The following is a 25,436-nucleotide window of genomic DNA, read 5'->3' on the forward strand; positions in this document are numbered from 1 at the left end:
TAGAATGTCGGTATATTGATACAGCAACCGTAAGGATAGAAAGAAAAAAGAGAAAAAAAAAAAAAAAAAGGAAAACCCTAGGGTGTAGGTGAATTATATGTAAGGTGTCTCAGGGCCCCATAAAGTCTTTTCGGACCCTATGCCTGCCTGTAATGAACCTGTGGAACTCCGCTCAGAGTGACACCTCCTCCCGCCACTCGGAGCATCCTGCACCCGACCCGCTGTTCTCTGGCTCTTCGGCCGCTGTGCTTGGTGTGTGTGCGCGGGGATGTTCCGGCTGTGGTTGGTGGCCGTGGCGGTGTTGTGGGCGGCCTGTGGCTGTGCGGGCCGCTCTGCCCGGCTCTACACGGAGGAAGACCCGCTGGAACTCCTGAGCAGCGGCAGCCTGAAGCCCGCCGTTATCAACTCCTCCTCGGCCTGGATCGTCCAGTTCTTCTCCTCCTGGTGCGGACACTGCATCCAGTACTCTGACACCTGGAAGCTGCTGGCCCAGGATGTGAAAGGTACCGAACCACTGCCGGAACCCGGTTCGCCTGCTTCTCCCGTCATTAATACACGTTCCAGAGTCCTTTCAGATTACCGACACTGACAGACCGACCAGCTCTCAGTGTCCCCGGAACTCGGATAACAGCGTGAGCTCAATGTTTACCCACGGTCGAGTGTGTGTTAGTTCGTTCGGCTTTGGAATTTTTTTAAAACAATGAGTTTGTTTCTAAGTAAAGTCCAAGAAAAAACGTCCGAGTGCTCCGCTGCACCGCGCCGAGAAGAAGCCTACAAGTAGCTGCTTTTTAAAAGAGCTTCTGAAAACTGGAGGGACCCTGAACGCACCACGGTCCATGGGCACAACAAAATGTTAACCCGGTGTCATGTACTGAGTTTACCTCCGTACTGAGATTATAACCCTAACATAATCCAATAAAACAACCAAAACACGTGTCCGTTCAAATTGAAAACAAAAATAAATAAAAAATTTTTAGCAAAAATTAATTATTGCGGTAGTGCGCATGTGCACACATGCGTTTATAACATCTCAGTACGTGACACCGGTGTCACGTACTGAGTTTACCTTCGTACTGAGATAATAACCCTAACTCTAACCTTAACAAAATCCAATAAACAAATAAAACACGTATCCGTTCACTTTGAAAAGAAAAATAAATAAAAATGAATTGTTTCTTTAGTGTGCATATATGCGCATATATAATCTCGGTACAATGCACACTCAGTAAATGACACCGGTGTCGTTACATGGTCGGTGTTTCAAGAGGGAAGCCCCGCATGGAGCTGTATATTGGCCTGAAGAATCATTTAAAATAACTCACATGGGTCAACTCTTTCGGTCAAAAAGTCCACGGTGTGCCTTTCACCAGTGATTGTTTTCAACATGTAGATTGTTTTAACAGCTGCGGTTGGACTAGTTAGTGAATACTAGGACTAGTTAACTCACGTCACAAACAACTGTACTTTAGGACTAGTTAACAGCTCTTGTACTAATTGGTTCTAGTAGTGAGATGTAGTGGTATGTATGAGCACCATTCTTTCACCAGCTACCTGAGAATACGACTGTTAGCTGTTGTTAGTTACCTTTTATTAAATGTTAACTAACTATTGGATCATTTGTGGTCATTATGGTTAAAGTTTTTGAATGTTAACTTGACACTGGTTATTTAATAGTTGCTTGACTGATAGGAAAAGGCCTAAAGGTGTTTTAAACTAGTTAACATTCACTAGAACTAGTTATTTGACTAGTTATTGGCATTTTAACTATTTATCATGAATTAGACCTCATTAGTTAGTTCAGGGGTTCTGAACCTTTTCAGCCTGTGACCCTCAAAACAAAGGTTCCAGAGACTGGGGACCCCCACTGTACCTGAAGGTGGTTGAACACAGACATGAACATTGAAGAACAGTCATTACGAAGACAGGGCAGAGCTTTATGGGGCCCATCCATAAAGTCAGAAAAATGATGGTCCATTGTTCTATGAGTCTGTGATAAACACATTTATTTAATGATCTGAACGATATCCACTGTTATTCAGCAAGTTTAGTATTATTTGTGCCATATTTTATAGTCATCTGAAAGATGTAAATCCTTGTTTTATTCAGAAACAAAATGGGTTAAAACTGACCACAAATGGTGGAAAAGGTGGTGAAATGGAATTTTAAAAGCCACAGAAATTGGTTAAATGTTGCAAATGAGTGGCCAAAAACAGACAGAAAAAGTGATAAGAGGGGTTTAAAGTGTAAATATTGGCTTAAAAGGGGCAGAAATGGGAGGAGGGGGGTTGGGGTAATGTAATTTAAATTTCTAATTACATTAGGAAGGAAAAGTGGTGGAAATGGTTTATAAGTGGTGAAAATGTCTTGAAATTGGAAAAAAAAAAATACAGAAAAAACATTGAAATTTGATAAGTGTCAGAAATGAGAGTAATGTAGCAGAAATGCATTAAAAAGAGCAAAATATGGGAAGAAAAAGTGATGAAAATAGGTGTAGTTGCAGAAAAAAGGTAAAAATAGGCAAAAACAAACAATCAGGGCATTAATACAGGAAACAATAAAGATTACTGTGTGTTTTTGTGTTTGTTTTGGTTTCTTTATATGTATATTGTGTTTCTGTTGTCATTGCTTTGTATTTTGGAGTAATTTTTGTTCTTTGTTTGCCTCTTTTCTGTTATTTTTGTGTGTATTTCTAGTCGTCTTCTGTGTTTTTGGAGTCATTTTCTGTTTTATTGTTGTCCTTTTGTGCAATTTTTTATTAATTTTGTGTATGTAATAATCAACTGTGTGCGTACTTTTACTGTTTTTTGTGATTACGATGTAGTTTTGTGTATTCGCTTTGGGGGCTGTGCAAAATTTAACTAAGGGGCAGCATGAGACCCCCCATCTGCCACACACACAGTTCTTTGAAATGTGTGTTTTTTGTAGATTCTGCTTACCTTCAGTGTATTTACCTGTTTTACTCAGGTGTGTTTTTTCTCACGTGTGTGTGTGTGTGTGTGTGTGTGCGTGTGCGTGTGCGTGTGCGTGTGCGTGTGTGTGTGTGTCAGACTGGCAGGATGCCATCAGGGTGGGAGTGTTGGATTGTGCCCAGGAGGAAAACTTTGATGTATGTAAAGAGTTTGGGATCAAGTTCTACCCAACGTTTAAGGTGCGTTACATTCACTGCTACTACACACTGTGTGTGTGTGTGTGTGTGTGTGTGTGTGTGTGTGTGTGTGTGTGTGTGTGTGTGTGTGTGTGTGTGTGTGTGTGTGTGTGTGTGTGTGTGTGTGTGTGTGTGTGTGTGTGTGTGTGTGTGTGTGTGTGTGTGTGTGTGTGTCGCCCCCCACTGGAGCTCCTGCTAACTCCATGTCTGTGTTGTCAGTATTTTAAGGCTCACAGTGCATCGACAGACAGAGGAGTCACATACAGAGGTCAGTGTGTACACTGCAGGATGTACGAACATCACAACACACACACACACACCTGTCTGTCTATGTGTGTGTATAGGTGCAGACAGAGAGATCCAGGCTGTTCGTCAGCTGATGGTGAGCATCCTACAGAATCACACTGAGCTGGAGCGACCTCAGCACTGCCCTGCCTTAGAACCATACAGGTAACAGGACCAGGATCAGGAACAGCACCAGGACATGGTCTGACGCGTGTGTGCGTGTGTGCGTGTGTGTGTGTGTGTGTGTGTGTGTAGGTCTGCAGAGCTGCTTCCTCTCATAGGTCAGAGGTCTGATCATTACACAGCGATCCTTGTAGAGGGGCCGGACTCGTTCATGGGTCGAGAGGTGAGACAGAACCAACAGGTCGTCATGGAAACGGGGTTAACCGTTAGCACGTTGAAAACAGTTACTCACTTCTGAAACGATAGATAGTTAAAGATTCAAGTTAATTAGTTAAACCCTGTGTGCCAGAGCTGTGGGTGTTTTTTAATGTATGTGTATGTGTGTGTAAGGTGATCCTGGACTTGCTGCAGTTCTCGGGTGTGCAGGTGAAACGTGCTCTGAGCTCTGAGCTCCCCCTGCTGGACACTCTGAAGATTACAACCTTTCCATCAGTTTACCTGCTGCAGCCCAACGGCTCACACACACACCTTCACAGGTGAGACACACACACACACCTGCACAGGTGAGACACACACACACACGCCTGCACAGGTGAGACACACACACACACACCTGCACAGGTGAGACAAATGCACACACACACACTTATATACAGACATAGACACACACACCTACACAGGTGACACACACAGATGTTATCCAGAGAGGTAATAAACTCCTCCCCCTGCAGTCCGAAGCCGCTACGTTTCTTCTTCTCCTCATTGCTGCGGTCATTGCCTGGCGTCAAACGCAGCTCCCGATTGGACAGGCCTAGTTACACTGCGGTGGGGCTTGGTGACAAGAGGGCGGAGCCAATGAGAGAATTTAACAGGTGAGTGTGTACCATGTGACCTAACTAGAGGTCGACCGATATATCAAGCCGATATATGGAGTTTTTTCTTTTTTTCTTTCTTTTATTTATCACTTTAGAGTAGTCATTAAAGGAAAAAACACAAACAGAAAACATGAAAAATATCCATTGGGATGTATGAATATACAACAAAAAAAAGTAATAATAATAATAGCATGTGCATGGGAGAGGTAGAAGCCAATAGGCTTATAAATAAAAAGCTGATATAATAGGATATGGATATATTTTTAATAGTGCCTGATCAAATATCCTTATCCTATTATATCCTTAATAGAATAAAGATTTTTGTTTTACTTGGTTGTGTACAGGTATATTTAAAGTTCAATAAATGTTATGAGTTCTATTGGTGTATTTAATTTAATTTCTAATATATACATCTATATCATGTGAGTGTTTCAAATATCGGCTTTAGATATAGGCCATCGGCTGAAATTAAAAAAATAAAATTGGTATCTGCATCGGCCTTTGAAAATTCCATATCGGTCGACCTCTAGACCTAACCAGCCAGTCAGTTAGTGTATCAGCTGACATAGGCGTGCGTGTTTCTGTGTGTGTGTGTGTGTGTGTGTGTGTGTGTGTGTTTGTGCAGCTCTCAAGTGTACATCGCTGACCTGGAGGCAGCCCTTCATTACCTGCTCAGGGTGGAGCTGGCCACACACAGCACTCTGGAGGGGGAGGAGCTAAAGGTCTTTAAGGACTTCATTACTTTGGTTTCCAAGGTAACGCCACATCTTTGGTCGATAAGCCCCGCCCTCTGCCGTCCTCACCTGTGTGCACTTGTGCAGCTGTATCCAGGTGGAGGGTCTGTGGGGAGGCTGATGGAGACGCTCTCTGATTGGCTGATCCGTCTGCCGCTGCACACAATACCTTACAAAGCTGTGCTGGACCTGCTGGAGAACCGGGTGGGGGTGAGACGCGTGCACACACACACACATACACAGACACACACACACACACACACACACACACACACACACTTAGCTGTGTCTCCTCTGCAGATTCCAGGTGTGTTTCTGGGGGCGGAGCTTCGTTGGATTGGCTGTCAGGGCAGCATGGCGGGCCTCAGAGGTTACCCGTGCTCTCTGTGGACACTGTTCCACGTGCTGACAGTGCAGTACGACTCTGACCAATCGGCTCTGCGAAACACCGGCCTTGAGGGCGAAGCGGCGCCGGTGCTGCAGGTGATGCGGCGTTACGTGCGAACGTTCTTTGGTTGCGAGGAGTGCGGCCGACACTTTGAGCGGGCGGCAAAGGACAGCGTAGATCAGGTGGAGAACGCAGAGCAGCAGGTGCTGTGGCTGTGGGAGCAACACAACCGTGTCAACAACAGGCTGGCAGGTACACACACACACACATACATACTCAGCGGTCTGAGCGGCTACTCTGTGAACGGCTGACGTTGGCCCCTCTCTCCTCAGGCTCTCTAAGCGACGACCCGCTCTTTCCTAAGGCGCCGTGGCCAAGCCCATCACTCTGTGCTTCCTGTCATGAGGAGAAGAACGGCGTCCATGTGTGGAACCGCAACAACGTGCTGCACTTCCTGCGTCGGCACTACGGCGCCGCCAACCTGTCGCAGAGGTACTCGGTGAGCGGCCCGGCCGACATTGCTCCTCGCCACACCAGTTCACCTGAGCGAGAGGCCGAGGGCAGGGCCGGTGGCGGCTGGGTGGCGGCGCTGGGCTTCACCGGCGTGGACATGAGCCTCTGCCTCCTGCTCTACATCTGCTCCGGACTCTTCCTCATGCTGCTTTTCTTCTTCTTCAAAGTTCGGTCGCGGCGCTGGAAGCTGCGATACTCCCGCCTCCCGCTCTGATTGGCCGATCCGGGTCAGACGCGTGTGTTTTTATTGGTGCTGCTCAGAGAAAGACTTCAGTCTCCTGATCCTGGACTGTTCAGGTCCTGGTCTCTGTGGTTCAGGTCTGGATTTGTTAATCCTGAATCGAGTTAACCTTTGTGCCAAAATAAAGCCCTGCCCTTTACCTGTATGTCAGGTGGGAGAGGGCGCCTCCGGCTGGTCCCACACATACACACACTCTAATTAAGGCTGTGGTCTACGTTCTAGCGCTCCATGTGTTCCTTAATGAAGGTGTTTCAAAGTCTTTGAATCAAACTACTGAATGTTTTCATCTTTGTTTATCTTTGAATATTTAAATTTTCCTTCCATTCTTTAAAATGTGAAAATTTGGAGCGCACAAACATGCGTGATTGTGCATGTAGATCTGTGATTTCCATGTTTGAATAAACAGAGCTGCTGCTGCACAGACTCATGATGATCTGCTCTAAGAACCGAATCACTGACTCAGTGAATCATTGGATCACCAGAGTCTGACACACACAGATTTCCTCTTATTGCTCTAACTTCCAGGGTTTAATCAATGTGTGCTGGACTACAAAGCTCGCTAACATCTTATGGAGCTAAATCACCATGGTAACTTAGGCTGAACGACGAGCCTGGTCGGGAGCAAGTTTTTCTCTGGCTAGGATCTGAGCGAGTGCTAAAGTCCCGCCTCCTGACCAATCAGTTCTCTTAGAAAACGAGCTGTCCAATCAAAGGTGATGTGTGAACACGTCACTGTGTGGATTTTGACATTGATGCAATCCTTTAATTTACCGATGACATTCTTTAGGAAAGATATATTTAAATCTGATAGACTGATCTATTGTCAGCTGATGAAGCCTGTGTCTTTGTATGCGCAGATGGGTGAAGTCATTAATTAATTCATACGCTATAGTGAGCAGGAACATACTACAGACTGCAACAATGTGCTCTCATCCCAGTGTGTGTGATAAATAGGTCTACTTGAATAGAAAAAAGTGTGTGCTGTAATAAAGGGAAACTGAGCGCTGTTCTTTTATCATCCAATGGATTAATATAATAAATAATCTCATGCTTTTACGCATTAACAGTGTCAGCAGCTTCCTGCCTGGGTTGTTTCATTCCTGCCTTTTCTGTAACAACAGTGTTGTTTTTGGTCTGAATTATGGATTTTGATTATTCATAATTTAAACTTAAGCAACACCTAACCTGGTTGGGACCAAGTTATAAAGTGGATCAGATCTGAGCGAGTATAAAAGCTCTGCCTCCTGGTGCGCTGCACTAACACTTGCTCTTTGCTGTCATCATGGTTTTAAATTCATTATATTTGTTTAAAATCATAAGCTGTTCCTCCCTTGCACAGACGTTGTTCTGCCAGGTTCTCCTTTGATTGGTCAGACGCTGTAATCTCCATGCGCACGTACCGAGAGAAACACTTGGCTTAAATTAGTGTGTTGTGATCGACCGTCATAGAACAGCTTCTCTCTGACAGGAAATGTTTGGTGCGTTGAAGCCCGCTAACAGATGAATCCAGAATATAATCTAGATTTGTAGTATAGGCCTTATGAGTTATTTTGTAGCCTCATCACTTCACTGACTGTAACCGTCTGTAGTTATCTGTCTTTTCTTCACAGTGCATACGGAAAGTATTCACAGCGCTTCGCTTTTCCCACATTTCATCATGTTACAGCCTTATTCCAAAAGTGATTCAATTCATTTTTTCCTCAAAATTCTACACACAATACCCCATAATGACAACACGAAAAACATTTTAAAATGTTTGCAAATTTATTAGAAATAAAGAATGAAAATATAACATGTACATAAGTATTCACAGCCTTTGCTCAGTACTTTGTTGTGGCACCTTTGGCAGCAATTACGGCCTCAAGACTTTTGGAATATGTAGCCACAAGCTTGTCACATCTATCTGTGGCCACTTTGGCCCATTCCTCTCTACATAACCTCTCGAGTGTTGGATGGGGAGCGTCGGTGCACAGCCATTTTCAGATCCCTCCAGAGATGTTCAATGGGATTCAAGTCTGGGCTCTGGCTGGGCCACTCCAGGACATTCACAGAGTTGTCCTGAAGCCACTCCTTCGATATCTTGGCTGTGTGCTTAGGGTCGTTGTCCTGTTGAAAGATAAACCGTCGCCCCAGTCTGAGGTCAAGAGCGCTCTGGACGAGGTTTTCTTCCAGGATGTTTCTATACATTACTGCATTCATTTTTCCCTCAATCTTGACTAGTCTACCAGTTCCTGCTGCTGAAAAACATCCCCACAGTATGATGCTGCCACCACCATGCTTCACTGTAGGAATGGTATTGGCCAGGTGATGAGCAGTGCCTGGTGTCCTCCAAACATAACGCTTGGCATTCACGCCAAAGAGTTCAATCTTTGTCTCATCAGACCAGAGAATGTTGTTTCTCATGGTCTGAGAGTCTTTCAGGTGCCTTTTGGCAAACTCCAGGCAGGCTGCCATGTGTTTTTTACTAAAGAGTGGCTTCCGTCTGGCCACTCTACCATACAGGCTTGATTGGTGGAGTGCTGCAGCGATGGTCGTCCTGTTTGAAGGTTCTCGTCTCTCCACAGAGGAACCCTGGAGCTCTGTCAGAGTGACCATCGCGTTGTTAGTCACCTCCCTCACTAAAGCCCTTCTTCCCCAATCACTCAGTTTAGAGGGACGGCCAGCTCTAGGAAGAGTCCTGGTGTTTTCAAACTTCTTCCATTTACGGATGATGGAGGCCACTGTGCTCATTGGGACCTTTAAAGCAGCAGAAAATGTTCTATACCCTTCCCCAGACCTGTGCCTTGAGACAATCCTGTCTGGGAGGTCTACAAACAATTCCTTCGACTTCATGCTTGTTTTGTGGTCCGACATACACTGTTAACTGTGGGACCTTATATAGACTGGTGTGTGCCTTTCCAAATCATGTCCAATCAACTGAATTTACCACAGGTGGACTCTAATTAGGCTGTAGAAACATCTCAAAGATGATCAGTGGAAACAAAATGCACCTCAGCTCAGTTTTCAGCTTGATCTTAAAGGCTGTGAATACTTATGTACAAGTGATTTCTTAATTTTTTATTTTTAATAAATTTGCCAAAAATCTCAAACAAACGTTTTTAAGTTGTCATTATGGGGTATTATGTGAAGAATTTTGAGGATAAAAGTGAATTTAATCCCTTTTGGAATAAGGCTGTAACATGATGAAATGTAGTTAAAGAGAAGCGCTGTGAATACTATGAACTGTATGTCTAACTCACTGCTGCTCTGATACACAAACGTCTGTCTGGTCTGTAGCGGTAAATGTCTGTATGTTTTGTATGTCTTTTTCTGATTCTTTCTTGTTAACTGGCGTGTTGCAACAAACTTTAATATCGCTGTGTTTTATTACTTCCTCATCTCCATATGTTATCGCTGTCTGTAGCTGTGTGTTTTGTCTGTAGCTGTCTGTAGTTGTCCGTCCTCTACAGTGAGCTGTCCTGATTGGCTGAGGCTGCAGATTACACGCTGCTACTGTATGAGCGCGTGCGACGCGAGTGCGCGTGTGTCGGTGCACGTTATGTTCTCAGCATGCCAAGTCAGCCTCAGCACTGCAATGCAGCGGCGCTGTGCGTTTATGGTTTAGCCAGTCATGGCGCGCGCGCACGCACGCACGAGCGGGCAGGCGGGCGTGCGCGCGCGCGCACACACACACACACACACACACACACACACACACACGCTGTCCTCAGGTGACTCCAACCAGCAGACGATGCACTGACTGAGCAGAGAAGAAGCTGCTGCTGCTGCATGGAAGAGAAGAGGAGCAGGTGACGAGCTGTCTGTACATGTCTGTACATGTCTGCCTGTCTGTATATGTTTGTTTTTGTCTGTAAATGTTAGTGAGTCTGTCTGCACATCTCAGTCTGTACCTGTCTGTTTCTGTAGAAGTCTGTCTGCATATGTCTGGATGTCTGTCTGTACATTCCTATGTCTGTCCGTTGGTGTGTTTCTACATATGTCTGTGTCTGTAGGTTTGGAGTATGATCTATGATGCGACGGTCTTTGATCCACTGCCATTGTTTGTTGTTTTTGTTATGTTTGATTATTTTGTGTTTGTTTGTTTGTTTATATATTTCTTTGTGTCTGTAATATGTTTATTTGTTTGTTTATGTGTTAATGTGTTTGTTTATATGTTTACATATTTTATGTGTTGATACCACTGTCAGACTCCCATTTCTTTGCTGATCCAACAGCGCTGCATTATTTCCCAGGCTCTAACAGCTGCTGTCACCACTTTCATCACTACACCTGTGGCTGTGTGTCTGAGCAGCAGCAGGTTGTGAGCGTGTCGGTCACCTGCTGCTCTCGGTGCTCTTATCTTTGACTCGTCACATGACCAAGCCCTGCTGCCTTGTTATTATAAATTTTCAAATCCATGTACGAATTGATTTGTGATGTCACAGCCAATGATGTCATATCACATGATGACATCATAGCTGACCTTGTCTGATCTCATGGTGTCTGATTGGATGTTATGTCAGCTGATGTCTGGTATTTCTCTTTGATGAACCTGTTTTCCAGCTAACTGACCTACCTCTGACCCCTTACCTCTGACCTGGGTATGGCTCCTCAGCCTGTGGCGCTGTTACCCATTTCCCGTGCTGTGTGATGATGTGTGAGGGCCTGGTTCAGATGGAGGTGTTGGACTTTGGCAGCAGCGTGCTGAGCAGCCTGAACCAGCAGAGGCTGAAGGGTCAGTACTGTGACGTGTCAGTGCTGGTCCAGGGGCAGCTCTTTAAGGCTCACCGCGCCGTCCTCGCCGCTTCCTCACTCTACTTCAGAGACCTGTTTAGCTCCGACTCGTCCTCATCCTCCTCGGCCCAGCCCGTGTTGGAGCTGCCGTCCTCGGTGACGCCCGCCTGCTTCCAGCAGATCCTCTCCTTCTGCTACACGGGCCGCCTCAGCATGGCCGCCAGTGAGCAGCTGGTGCTCATGTACACGGCCGGGTACCTGCAGATCCAAAACATTGTGGAGAGGGGTATGGAGCTGATGATGATGAAGGCCTCCTCCTCCTCCTCACCGCTGTGCTGCGACTCACAGGTCAGTCTGAGCCGCAGGTCAAAGGTCAAACACAGCTCATTGATCTGAAATTCATGTTGGTTTCTCTCGCCGTGTGAGAACTGATCTGTGATTGGTCAGAATTCTGATGTGCTTTCCCTGCAGGTTATATGTATGTGTGTTGTAAATGTCCCACTAACGCACTATATGGACTACAAACTTAATGAGTATATACTGTCTACTATCTACTTTAAGTATAGGATGATGAGCGTTCCCACTGAAGTATACTTACAAGTTTCCCAAGATGCATTTGCAACCTACAAGGACAAAAATCTGAAGCACACTGAGGCTTAAAGTCCATGTAAAGCAGAAATAAATTTGTGTTATGAGTTTGTCACACTACAGAAACGTGTCATTGACCACTGAGCCAAATATGAAAGATGAAAAAAATTACTTAGTACATAAAATGAGGTCTCAAAATCATGAAAAAATGAGCACTTCTCTCTGCTGTGAAACGCTGGGGGCGTGTCATTTAGAGGCGCTGGAACTGTGGACTGTGTTTATGGGAGAGAGCAATGTGAAAGCAGCTCCAGCGTCGATTGTACTTCTCCCATTGGTTTTCCAAAAGTGCTCGGATCGGGCCAAACGAGGCCCAGTGCAAAGGTCTGCTCCGCCGGAGTCCGAATATGTGCATCTCACAATATGTGGTTTGTTTTTGGCTAGGGGCCGAATTGTGCCCGCTGGAGGCCGCAGAATTTAGTTTTTCCTTAGCAGCAGGGTCGGGTTTATGCTAATGATGGCTCCGTTACATAACGCGGCTAGTGATCGACTGAATCATCGGCCGGCCGATTTAATCAGCCAATTTTAGCTGGTTTCACGTGTGCTGCTGTGTTCGCCGATTCGCTTTATATACAGAGCGACGGCCACAGGCTGATCCGTGTTGCTGGAGACAGACTGCAGAGTGCAGATTGCAGAGCCCCTCCTCCCACTAGCAGAGCGTGAAGGAAGCTTTTAACCTCAATGGCAAGTTTTAAACTTTCAAAGCATCTTTTAACTGTTGAACTTAGCTGTTGTTCCATGGTTCCCTGTTGTTGTCGCTAGGGATGTAACGATTCACTCAACTCCCGATACGATTCGATTCACGATACTGGGTTCACGATACGATTCTCTCACGATTTATTTTACAAAATGAGACTGTAGACAAATGATGATTGAAAAATATTCCTTTATTTTTTTGGGGGGGAAAAAACTAGAAAATACTGTACTATTTTATTTTTATTTTTAATTGTCAAAAGAATCCCTTGATAAACTATTCAGAACAATGCAATTTAACTACAAATAAATCTTGAATTAAATAAATAAAGGAATAATACAAATGAAGAAGCTTATTATTTTAAATTCTGGTTCTATAATAAACAATGCAAAACTGCATAATAGTTATTTTTCTTTTTAAAAGTGCAACTGAAAATGTATTTTGTGCCTTTACAATTGGACTTTAAAAAAAAAAAAACGTCATTGCCCTGTATTTACGTCAGATATTTGTTTGGACCAGCAGAGGGCGCTGGTAACCCAGTGGTCGGTTGGCATGCAGCTAATCTAGCAGTGAAGAAGAGATGCTATGCTAGCAGACAGAACTAATAGAATAACGTGACTTTTACAGATATTCATGTAATATTACAGATATTCTTTCGGTGCTAAAGGGGTAATGAATCATTAAATTATTAACATATTTAAGAGTAGAAGGCAGCCAGAAAGAAAGTATTAGCAGACTCCGCCCGCCGCCTACACTTCTGGATAGCGCCCTCTGCTGGTTAAAAAAAAGTACTGCGATACCTATGAATCGATTTTTAACTGCCTTATGATTAATCGTTACATCCCTAGTTGTCGCAGTTGTATTTAACGAGCAGCTGGCTGGAGGTTTGGCGGGGGTTTTTTTGTGTTTATTACTCTAACTATAAATCTTTATACTCAATAATCCTGTTAATAAAATATATCTTCAATCAGACCAACTTTTATCAAACCTATTTTCAGGACAAATACGAACAGTTCTCTTTCATAATATTTCATGAGATCTCCCTATTTTTTACTTGTTCTTTTTCTACATCCTCTGTTTTTATTATTTGTTAAATATGTTTTACTTGGTGTCGTGCTACCTCACCTTTCGGCATCGGCCCTAAAAAATCCATATCGGTCGATCCCTAAACGCGGCTAGGATTTCTGACCCGTCCGTTAAATCTTGAACACAGAAATTAGTGAGTTTGTTAATCCTAGCTTCACAATTAATTTATAAATGGTTGAATCGCTTTCTACTTGTTTTAAGTAATACATTTATGGCCTATTTAATGTGTTTAGAAGAAAATGGCTGAATTTGCTTTACACAGATTATTAATATTATTATATCCATTGATTCTCCACCTTTGAAAGTTCTGAATGCATTTTAAGTGAGAAAGTGACCAAGTAGAATATCAGTTTGTGCTCATTTGATCCATAACACTCATGTATGCACATTTCATTCACACAATTTCAGAGACCCTCCATTGTGCTACTGACAAAACTTCCTTTTAACTTCAAAACAAGAGCTCTATTTACAAAACAGTTTAAAAAAAACTAATGAAAAACAAGAAAAGATGCTTTTATTTTGAACAGGGGATGTTTTCCTTATAGGTTGAAGCCGCAATGACTAGTGTTGTAAATGTCATCCTAACCACTCATACTAAGTGTGACGTCTATATAAGTATGTTGTGCGTTCACATTAGGTTGTATAAAAATATTGAGTAGGTGAGAAATACCTGGATGTATACTATATGGGGACATTTTTTAAGTGTGCATGGTGAGCACACTAGTCATACGCAACCACCCCATGATGCATTGCAAGCAAAATGTAAAATGGTCCTGAGACCAGCTTCAAGCTCAAAATCAAACATCCTCTTTTCAAAATAATGGCATCTTTTGCCTTTCATTATTTTTTAAACTCTTGAGCCCCATTTAATCTTGTAAATAGGACTTTTGTTTTGAAGTTAACAAGTTGAAGTTTAGTCAGTAGCACAATGGAGGGTCTCTGAAAATGTGTGAAATGTGTATATGTGAGTTTTATGGATAAAATGAGCACATGTTGATATTGTACTTGGCCACTTTCTCACTTAAAATTCTTTCAGAACTTTCAAAGGTGGAGAATCACTGGAGATATTTAGCCTCAGTGTGCTTCAGGTTTTTGTCCTTGTAGGTTCCAAATGCATCTTGGGAAACTTGTAAGTATACTTCATACTTTACCTAATCATACTTATGGTAGATAGTAGACAATATATACTCATTGAGTGTGCAGTGTATAATACGTTAGTATGTGACTATGACTAGTGTGCCCACCGTGCATGTCCCCATATAGTACACATCCAGGTATTTCTCACCTCACCTACTCAATCTTTTCATACTATCTAATGTGAACGTGCTACATACTCATGTAGAGTCACAGTTAGTATGAGTAGTATGTTAGGATGATATTTACAACATGGCCAATGTGTGTTGTAGTGATGTCATTCTTCTTCTGGGGTTTATTCGATGATATCCTTACACAGACCACCTCAACAGATGAGCTTGGGGGCTTCGACGCCCAAACGGCTCCTCAGCAGGACGACGATCAGCTGCTAGTTGGACGAATCAAACAGGAGCGAGCGGACACGCCCCCAGAGGAGAGGTGAGGTCACAGGTTAATGGTCAGATCCTGATGAACTTCACTTTCTCACTTTCATGTGCTTTCTCACTTACACACACACACACACACACACACACACACACACACACACACACACACACACACACACACACACAGAGGGGTCATTGACACAACAGATACAGCTGTGATAGAGAACAGGGAGTTGACCTCTGACACCGTGTGTCCCCTCAGAGCCGACCTGCCACCTCGCAGCAGTGCTCTGTGTTACCTGAGCACTGGCGGGGGGCTGCAAACCTTCCTGCTGACAGGCGGGGGGCGCTCTACCAGTCCGGCAGGCTCCAGTCCTCCCACTGAGTCCCCCACCTCCCTCCCCCACACAGAGGAGGAGCTGGAGGAGGAGTACTACAGTGCTGTCCCTCCCGCACTCTACCAACACCTCTATGGACCCACAGGGACCCACTATAGTGAGTAGAACTATTTTAGCCCCGCCCATCATACGTCAGCAGACTGAGAGCCATTAATAAATCACTATTAATCCATTGATCATATTAATAATAAAATGTTTCTGATTGGTTCAGTCCCAGAAAAGATGGAGATGGTCCCGCTGCCATTGGCTAATGAGCGCCGACCCTGCGTGCTGGTTGGTCGGGACAACATGGCGCTGCCCGCCAGTCTAATCAGTCAGATTGGTTACCGCTGCCACCCGTCGCTGTACGCCGAGGGTGACCCGGGAGAGAAGGTGGAGCTGGTGGCAGGTGGGTGTTGTCTGTTTTCATGGAGATGGATGCAGACTCACCTGAGTGTAACATTATCATCGGACAGAGTATGACGTATGTGACATCAAACACTGTGTGATGTCGTCAGTTCATGGCGTCACCATTCATTTAGTAAAGGAAACATATGACCTCGGGATATCCTTGATAGGAGATCCACCAAATCCTTTGTATATGATAGAAGCTGAGGTGAGACCAGAGTGAGTAGTTATTTGCTCAGATTTGGCAGCAGCTGTTATAAGTCTGAACTCAAAAGTAATGAATAGAGAGGATCTAAAGAGTGAGATACTAATGACACTGATGAGGATATAGGGAGTGGGAGTTGATGTACAATTTTGTTGGGTACCAGGCCATGCAGTAAAAAGCGGACGCAACCGCCAAAAGAGCACTGAAACTATGAAACAGCAATGTTTTACAAGTCACATTTGGGAAAGGTGAAGCTAAGTCAATGATAAGAGAAACAGGAAGAAGTTAATGGTGGAAGAAGTGGGAGACCCTAACAGTACCTACAGTACCATAACATGCAGAAGTCTGTTAATATGAAAGTCTACAAAGGAACATGCAGAAGAGATGAGGTAATTATTTCAAGATTGAACTCAACCCTCAACTTTTGGGTAAAAGTCAGACAGATTTATGTGATGTATGCAAGGTCAGTGAAAATGCTGAGCATGCTATCATGAATTGCAGTAAGTATGAAAGGGAAATAAAGGCATTAAAAAACAGAACATATAAACTACAGCCACCATGGAGCCCAGAAGGGATTCTTGGTAGAGGGGAGGAAATGAGAGAATGCCTCAAGGCTCTGTTGCACTTCTTGAAGTTAACAGTGTCTTTTTTAAATATTGAGGTTTTGCAATAACGATGGACTGTCCCAAGATTTTAGCATACTAGTGGTGGTACTTAGCGTACCACCACTAATACTAGGGATGTCCCGATTCAGCTTTTTCGCTTCTGATGCGATACCAATATTGCAGCCTCGGTTATTGGTCGAATCGATATCGATCCGATAAAATATCAGCACAAATCATACATACATTTATTACTTATTTTGTAGTGTGGAATGTTAGAAAAGTGATGTTACTCAAACAGAGAACAATAGTCAGCAACAGTAGGTAATTAAGTATGACAAAAACTGACCCATTACTTTTAACCAATTGGTTACATACAATTTAACCTTTAAAATAATATCTACAGTATTCTACAATTGAATAAATATAATATATATCGGAGATTTTAAATGCAGTCCGATAAAATTCGATATTCTTTTTCTGGCTGATATCGGACCGATATCAATATCAGATCGGGACATCCTACGTAGCTTTTTTTTTTTTTTTTTTTTTTTTACCTGAGGTAGAGGGAACAATCCAGTACAGTAGGTGGTGATCTGCACCTATTCAGGTTGGTTGCAACATGCCATTAACCAAGAACAACAACAACGTATGACATCATCAATAATTGACCATTGTCCTCACTGTGGCCCTCATTTATCAGTCGTTCATACGTTCAGATCTGAGCATATGACGTGTGTTCGACCCAATTCTCGCTGGCTTCGGTATTTATTAATTGTGACGTGAGCGTACGCTTCGATTAGATCTCACGTCAGATTAGATCTCACCTTGTGTACACAAACCTGAGTATGTGGATTTGTGCTGCAGCACAGCAAAATCTGACTGAGTCTAAAAATAAAGTATTAAACAAGCTTCAGCTGTCAATCAAGCATAAGCAGACACATTCAGAACAGATAAAAACAGATTATTAAAACAAAATAAAATACATTTTAAAATGTCCACGTTATTACTGGTACCCGCACTTTCTGGTTTTCCTTCAATAAACGCACTGACAAACTCTGCTACCGGACAGGAGCTCATAGGTTCAGCCAGCAGTGTGCAACACACAGCGGGATAACAAGAGCGCTGCGTCTCCTCTGTGTTGGACCAGCGTGGGAATGCTGTTGTATACAGGTACATCTAAAAAAATTAGAATATCATGAAAATGTTCAATATTTTTTCATGACACATGACACATAGAGTGAAATATTCTAAGCCTTTATTTCTTGAAATTTTGATGATTATGAGATAATGAAAATTCAAAATTCAGTGTCTCAGAAAATTTGAATATTACATAAGGTCAATAAAAAAGAATATTTCAAAGAAAAATGTAAGGCTTCTGAAAGATATGTTAATTTTTATGCACTCAATACTTGGTTGGGCCTCCTTTTGCATGAATTACTGCATCAATGCAGCGTGGCATGGAGGCGATCAACCTGTGGCACTGCTCAGGCCTAATGGAAGCCCTGGTTGCTTTTATTGCAGCCTTCAGGTCATCTGCATTGTTGGCGACCCAGGATGTAGGCGGCGCCTACATCCTGGGTCGCTGGGTGGTGGGGTGCTGCTGTGGGTCACTCCGCCTGCCTGTCTGGGCGCTTCGGCTTTGTTCCCTTGAGCGCACCGTTGCCATGGATGTCGCTAGCGCGGTGCCCTTGGTCTATTTGCACCACATACACTTATATACACAAAGGTTGCACCTCATACATTCACTAAACACACACATTCACGCAGGGGATAGGGAAGTGCCTCTCCATTGAGGAATGGAGAGGCACCATAACAGAAAGGTGGGTAGGACCACGTATTTGGGCCTGTCAGGTGGGGGCCTGGTCCCTCTGTTGATGGCTGGGCCACCGTGTAGAATGCAAATACATCAGGATGATGCGATCGGGCATGGTGGAGCGGTGGGTCTCGGGGGACGTGGGGGGTGCGGCCGGGGGCTCTCTTCGCGGGGTCTCTCCGGGCAGTGTCGGCCCGGCGGGGAGTGGGGTGCCTCTTCCATATGGGTGTGGCTTGGTCCATGTCTCGTCTCCTGGTCGCCTTGGTGGCTGTCCTCGGTGTGTGCGGGCCCGGGGCGGCCGTCTCGCCGGTGTGGGGGGTGGGCGCACTGGGGGTGCTGGCGTCTGTATCGGGGTTGGGGCGGGGTTGCTTGGCACTTCGAGATGATGCTGTTTGCTGGGGGGCAGCGCTAGCTGTTCGGTGGTTGAGGTTGCCGTCGGCTGCCTGGTAGGTCTGTCCTGCTATCTGTGGATCGGTGGGTGGGTCCTGGGCGCCCTTAGGGTGGGTGCCGTTGGGGTGTCTCCTTCCTGCGGTGGTGGCCGCCGGTCGCTCGCGTGCCGGTGGGTGGCATTGCCTTGTGGCTTGCGCTGTCCGGTGGGCGGCGGGGCCTGGGCTGCTGTCCTTGCGTCGTCTGGGGCTGTGCCGGTTCATGGGCTGGGTTGGGGGGGGTGCTCCCCGGGGGGCTTCGCCCGGGGTCTCACCCTTGGGGGTTCCCGGTCCCGGAGGGGTGCTCTTGGGGGCCGGCGGGCTTGGCCGGCTGGCTTGGCTGGTACTGGCAGGGGTCTTCCGGGGTGGGTGGTGCAGGCCGCGCTCTTGCATACCAGTGGGTGCGGCGTGGGGTGGCCCCTGCTTGGGCGGTCCCCAAAGTACCGCCTCTGGTTTGCTCATGCCGCATGCCGGTGTGGCAGTCTTGCTGGGCCCCTGGGGGTGGGTGGGGCGGCGGGCGAACTTTAGCAATAACTGAGGCGCATCGCGCTGGTGGTGTCAAAAAATGGATGTCAGTGGGGGCCTTGGGGTTGGGGGTTTGGGGCGGTGGCGGAGTGCGCTGGCTCCTTGGCTTCTAGGTGCTTTTTTGGGTGTGTATGTGGGGGCGGTGGCTGCCTCTCGGCTTGGTGTCTTAGGGGTGTCTCGGGGGCTGCTCGGCCGGGGGGGTTGCCTGGGCTCGCTGGCCCCCGCTCTTTCTGATATTCTGGCTTCGTCCTAGAGTCCGGGGCAGCACTTGGGTTTACAGTGGCAGTTTCTTGCACATACATCGGGCTATGATGCACAAGCATGCCTTGGACTGTGGGATAAAACTTATAGTGGGCTTAACTTTAGACACGTTGATCCCAAATACCTGTTTTAGGTATTACCACTCACTCCTTCCCTCTGCCCACAGCCACCACCATTATAGTTAAGCCTCACGCCTACAACTTCACATCTCACTTTACAGTAATAAACTCTTCCCCACCCTTCCATTTCTCTTCCTTGAATCGCTCCACCCTGCTCTCTCCCCCCTCCACCTTCCCCCCACCCACTCAACTAGGTGTAACACTGCCCTCTCTTTTTATATTCTCCCTTTAATAAAGTGTTTCTTACCCTTCCTTAGGGAGGGCTGGTGTTGGTCACAATTATGCAATAAAATAATGCAATTTATTTAATTGCATTAACAAAAAAATAAAAAATAAAATGCATTGTTGTCTAAAAAAGATTACACTTCTTGTAGTGTTGACCTTTGACAGCATGTGCAGACAAGTAAAAAAAAAAAAAAAAAAAAAAGGTAATCTGCATTGTTGGGTCTGGTGTCTCTCACCTTCCTCTTGACAATACTCCATAGAATCTCTATGGGGTTCAGGTCAGGCCAGTTTACTGGCCAATCAAGCACAGTAACACCATAGTGATTAAACCAGCTTTTGGTACCTTTGGCAGTGTGGGCAGGTGCCAAACCCTGCTGGAAAATTAAATCAGCATCAACCAGGGCTTCCATCAGGCCTGAGCAGTGCCACAGTTTGATCGCCTCCATGCCACGCTGCATTGATGCAGTAATTCATGCAAAAGGAGGCCCAACCAAGTATTGAGTGCATAGAAATGAGCATACTTTTTAGAAGCCTTACATTTTTGAATAAAATGTTTGTTTTTTTATTGACCTTATGTAATATTCTAATTTTCTGAAAAACTTAATTTTGGATTTTCATTGTCTCTATGCCATAATCATCAAAATTTCAAGAAATAAAGGCTTGAAATTTTTCACAAGTGTCATTAGCCTATATCATATGGGCTTGATTTTCTGAAGAGTGACAAAAAATATTGAACTTTTTCATAATATTCAAATGTTTTTAGATGTACCTGTATATACAGAGAAAGTGTGTGTCATTTTTTTTAAACTGTTTTGCACAACATTGCATTGGTGAATGGAGCAATGTCTGGCGTATCAGCGCAACGTGAGGAGCCAAAGCGGAACCAGTGTCAGCTCAGCCTCTCCTGAGGCTCTTTAAAGGATTTGTTCATTTCTTTTCATTTGTTATTTATTGCTTCCAGCATGCGGACAACTGAGGCCTATAAACAACATATTTCTGTGAGTCTCTCCAGGATCTCAACCCATATGAGGTTTGGTCGCTACACAGCGCGTATGGGGGAGGGGGAGACACAGGATGCACAGGCCTGCGCTCGCCAGCCGAACTCCTCCACTTTTTTTGCCCAAATGTAAAGAATTGTTTTGATCAAATAGCAGGAATTTACACTTTTAGGCTGTGGATGAGTACATTTTTATTTAAACCATCATTAGGCATTTGTTAAATTTGTTTTTGAGAATTTTATTCAAACCTGAGCCCGAGTCCGTTCCAATACGGAAACGCTGTTCGCCGCCCCCATTATTCTCTTCCACACAGCGTTTGAAATAAGCTTAAATTCCAGTTTTCACACTACCGAAAAGCACATCCTTGTTTTTCTTCACCTCAGCTTTGAAGACGCTGATTTTCATCTCGGAAATGTTTATTTCTTTGCCAATGTTTGTTTGACCTGGGCCTCCGAACCAGGAATATTTAAGGGCATAACATGTTATTAACGATCAAATTCAGCCACTGCATTTATCAACACCCGATCATTTGCAGCTGGGATTGGTCAGATACGAATGTTTCATAAGTCCCACTTTGGTCCTGTCACACAACACAATGTTCACTCAGATTTGCACTCGTTTTCACGCAAGATTGATAAATGAGGGCCTGTGTGTGACATCATCAGACAATGGAAGCTTTGGGCGAGTACATGTACAGTAGTTTGCAGTGTCAAAACTAAAACCTTTTTGTCATAGTTTTTGTCGACTACATTTTTGTAAGAGACAATAAATAGACAATGACTAATTTTAAAACACATGTAAACAAAAACTTTATTTAAAATGTATTGACATTTTGATCGACTTATAAAAACAAGATTGTAATTTCATCACGTGACATGAAATCCATTCAGAACTTAATCGATCGATCACATCAATTCTTTCTGTATGCGTTTACAAACATTAACAACATCCAATATCAGGTTATCCAATACTGATTGAATCTTTGAAAAATGCATAAACTAATCTCCTGTATATTTCAGTCGACAATATCTCTAACAAATTTTGTCGACTAAAATCTTGTCATTTAGTTCAGGGTTCTCAACCTTTTCAGGCCGCGACCCCCAAAATAAAAGTTCCAGAAATCTGATTTTAAAAACCATAGAAATTGGTTAAAGGTTGCAAATTAGAGTGGCCAAAAACTGACAGAAAAAGGGTTCAAAATGTCAATATTAGCTTCAAAATGTAGGAGCAATTAGTTTAAACCGGAAAATAATGGGCATGACAAATTGTGAATGTGGTTAAATATGCAAAAATAAGCATGAAATATGGTTAAAATAAGTTAAAGGTGACAATAATGGGTTCAACATACAGTATGTGACATTGGGTGGGAACAGTGGTGGAAAGGAATATAAGTGCTGAAAAATTCTTGAAAGTGGAAGAAATGTGCATAAAAGTTGCAGATTTGTGAGTAATGTAGCAAAATTGCATTAAAAGGAGCAAAAATATGGCAAGAAAAAGTGATTAAAATAGGATAAGATGTGGCAAGTTTGATGTAGTAGCAGAAAAGGGGTCAAAAGGGCAAAGATGGCCTCAAATTCTTCAGAAAATCGTTTTTTCTTGAAGGCATCTGGCGACCCCCTCCCAGTGTCTTGCCACTCCAAATGGGTCCTGACCCCAAGGTTGAGAACCCCTGATTTAGTTGACTGAAACTAGACTACCTTTGAAATAGTCCTTGTGACTATACTTTGACTAAAACTAAAATGTAATTTAGTCTAAAGACTACAACTAAAACAAAATCAAAATTTGGTGCCAAAATTAACACTGGTTTGTTGCTGACAGGATGAGAGGCCAGCGCTGACTTGTGTGTGTGTGTGTGTGTGTGTGTGTGTGTGTGTGTGTGTGTGTGTGTGTGTGTGTGTGTGTGTGTGTGTGTGTGTGTGTGTGTGTGTGTGTGCGTGTGTAGGTTCAGGTGTGCTGATGACTCGAGGGCAGCTCATGAACTGTCACCTCTGTGCTGGAGTGAAACATAAGGTGTTGCTCAGGCGGCTACTGGCCACGTTCTTCGACAGGTGGGAGCAGTCTCAGTCAGCTGATCATGACATCATCAATTGTTTTTTGTAGGCTTTGTGACATCATAAGATAATAGTTATTCTGTCACTTCTGATACGTTATCTAATTAAACACTACTAGTCAGTTTGTGATCATCATCAAGCCACTCACAAAAGAAGGCGGGGCTTAGTGCTGGTGTTGGAGCTGATTGGGTTGTTGTGGTTTCCATAGAAACACACTGGCCAATAGCTGTGGGACGGGGATCCGCTCCTCAACCAATGATCCGAGCCGAAAGCCGCTGGACAACCGAGTGTTGAACACCGTAAAATGTAAGACGCGCACGCACGCACACACACACACACACACACACACACACACACACACACACACACTCTCTAACATCTCTCTTTCTCTACAGTGTACTGTCAGAACTTTGCTCCGAGCTTTAAGGAAAGCGAGATGAACGTCATTGCAGCCGACATGTGCACCAATGCACGCAGAGTGCGGAAACGTTGGCTCCCAAAGATCCAATCGCTGCTCCCCGACAGCCTCCCAGGCTCCGCCCCCCACCCTCGCAAGGCCAAGAGAGTTGGATCCGAGACCACAGCGCCCCCTGTCGGCGTGGAATTGGACCTGCGGCAGCTCGGCTCCTCCTACTTCGGGCTGGAGGCGGGTCTTCTGCAGACCGACTCTAACCTCTCTTCCTCTAACTCCTCCCCCCAGCCTGCAGAGCCCGCCCCTCCTCACGCACGACTGGCTGACTCAAGCGAGAGAGGGGCGGAGGCTCCAGAAGACAGCCAATAAGTTTTGCACCAACACAGCAACACCACCAGTGGTGATGTTTATTCATGTTGACACCAACGAAGAGCCACATTACGTTAATAAAGTGGTAATTATTCAACAACTCTACTCAGACGTTAAACTGACCACGAGCGCTCATTATGGTCACAGAGCTGCGGCGGTGTTGCTGTGTATCGACATGTAAATACGACACAAGCTACCTTCCTCACCTGTGCGTCTACCTCTCACCTGTCCATCTGTCTGCATGATGACAGCTGCCTGCTCACAGGAACCACCATTATACTCCCACTGATAACAGAAATAAAGGTTCTTACCAAGCACCACTCTGACTGCTCACTGATCACACTGGATAGACTGGGATTAACAGGGACCACTCTCTGTGAATCAACTAGCACAACTCAGGGAGGGAAGGCAAGGAAAGAGGAAGAAGAAATTAAGATGAGAAAGGAAGCTCAAAAAGGGAAATGTAAAGAAAAATGAAAATTGGAAAGGAAGAAAGAGAAAGAAAGGGGAGGAAACACAATTAAACAAAATATAGGACAAGAATGAAGTTGAAAGTAAAGGAGAGGAAATTAATATAAGGAAGAAAATATTTAAGGTGAAGAGTGAACAAGGGAATAGAATAAAGCAAGGAAAACCAAAAAGGAAGAATAAATAAGGAAGAAAAAAGGATTGAAGGGAAAACAGAGGATATTTTGGTTTTTTTCTTATTTCATTTACTCTTTAGTTCTTTTATTCTTATTTTTCCTTTTGCCTTTTTTTTAAAAATGCATTTTATTTGGCTTCTGTTTTCTATGGAAGCCTATTGCCGCCAGTAAAAAAAATAAACTAGGAAAAGCTAAATAATAATAAACATCCAAGTCATATTTATGACTTAGCATCTCATAATTATGACTTAAGATTTTATTATTATTTTACTGTCAGGAATGGGCTCTCATAGGTTTTCCTATATTTTTCTGCTGTTAAAACTCGTCCCCATAGACATAATATACGTAGACGATGCATCGACTGGAGGGACGCGTCTACAGCGCCGCCACCTTGGAACGGTGCTGGTGGAGGCAGCGGTGCATGGACATGCAATGGATGATATATTGTTGAAAGTGTCTATTTGTACGGTTGCCGTACGGACAACTCTCGGTGCTATTGGTACGGTTACCGAAGTACAAGTACGTAGCATCTTAGGGTTAGAGTTAGGTTTAGGGTTAGGTTATAACCCAATATCGCAACATTTTTTAGGGTTAGGGTTTGGTTTAGTCTTAGTCACACACCCTAAACTGACCAATGACTGACTTATCACGTGACCTAAACTGACCAATGGCTGACATATCACGTGACCTAAACTGGTCAAATAGGGGATCAATATATTGATACGGCAACCGTACGGATAGCCACCGCCAATATTGTTGGCAGGTTGTTATAGCTATCGTGATATAAACACCGACAGGACGGACAGAACCATCAATGTTACACAGAAAAAAACAGACCTTCTGCAGTAATTGATGGGTTAGAATACAGCATCTATTAGAGCTAATAATAGGCCTAATTAATGATTAATTCTTTAGCTCTGGCTACATTGCTCACATGTTTAAGGTTTGTTTAAGGTTTCCCAAAAACAGTAGTTTAACTGTAGTGAAACTGTAAGGTTTTGTAGCAACTGAGAGGTTCGTGCTCTGCAGTGATGAAT

General features: G+C 44.2%; 2 protein-coding genes across 4 annotated transcripts; both read left to right on the forward strand.

Annotated features, from left to right (window-relative positions):
* Nucleotides 1-165: 165 nt before the first annotated feature.
* On the forward strand, nucleotides 166-6,735 carry qsox2 (quiescin Q6 sulfhydryl oxidase 2). 3 transcript variants are annotated; one of them, XM_028458612.1, is made up of 11 exons: nucleotides 166-503; nucleotides 3,048-3,176; nucleotides 3,279-3,413; nucleotides 3,490-3,595; nucleotides 3,686-3,776; nucleotides 3,944-4,089; nucleotides 4,285-4,425; nucleotides 5,054-5,183; nucleotides 5,250-5,366; nucleotides 5,463-5,802; nucleotides 5,883-6,735. In XM_028458612.1, the coding sequence occupies exons 1-11, from the start codon at nucleotides 269-271 to the stop codon at nucleotides 6,275-6,277; spliced, it is 1,965 nt and encodes a 654-aa protein (XP_028314413.1). In that variant the 5' UTR covers nucleotides 166-268; the 3' UTR covers nucleotides 6,278-6,735. The 3 variants fall into 3 exon arrangements, with proteins under 3 accessions (XP_028314413.1, XP_028314412.1, XP_028314414.1); XM_028458611.1 differs by having other exon boundaries at nucleotides 167-503; nucleotides 5,250-5,372; XM_028458613.1 differs by having other exon boundaries at nucleotides 169-503; nucleotides 3,048-3,148; nucleotides 3,365-3,413; nucleotides 5,250-5,372.
* Nucleotides 6,736-9,921: 3,186 nt separating this feature from the next.
* On the forward strand, nucleotides 9,922-24,035 carry LOC114469770 (nucleus accumbens-associated protein 2-like). Its single transcript, XM_028457572.1, has 8 exons — nucleotides 9,922-10,092; nucleotides 10,847-11,365; nucleotides 14,896-15,014; nucleotides 15,225-15,457; nucleotides 15,572-15,748; nucleotides 22,866-22,971; nucleotides 23,183-23,280; nucleotides 23,370-24,035. The coding sequence occupies exons 2-8, from the start codon at nucleotides 10,934-10,936 to the stop codon at nucleotides 23,753-23,755; spliced, it is 1,551 nt and encodes a 516-aa protein (XP_028313373.1). The 5' UTR covers nucleotides 9,922-10,092; nucleotides 10,847-10,933; the 3' UTR covers nucleotides 23,756-24,035.
* Nucleotides 24,036-25,436: the final 1,401 nt, after the last annotated feature.

This window comes from Gouania willdenowi, chromosome 9 (assembly GCF_900634775.1).
Source record: "Gouania willdenowi chromosome 9, fGouWil2.1, whole genome shotgun sequence".
Lineage (NCBI taxonomy): Eukaryota > Metazoa > Chordata > Actinopteri > Blenniiformes > Gobiesocidae > Gouania > Gouania willdenowi.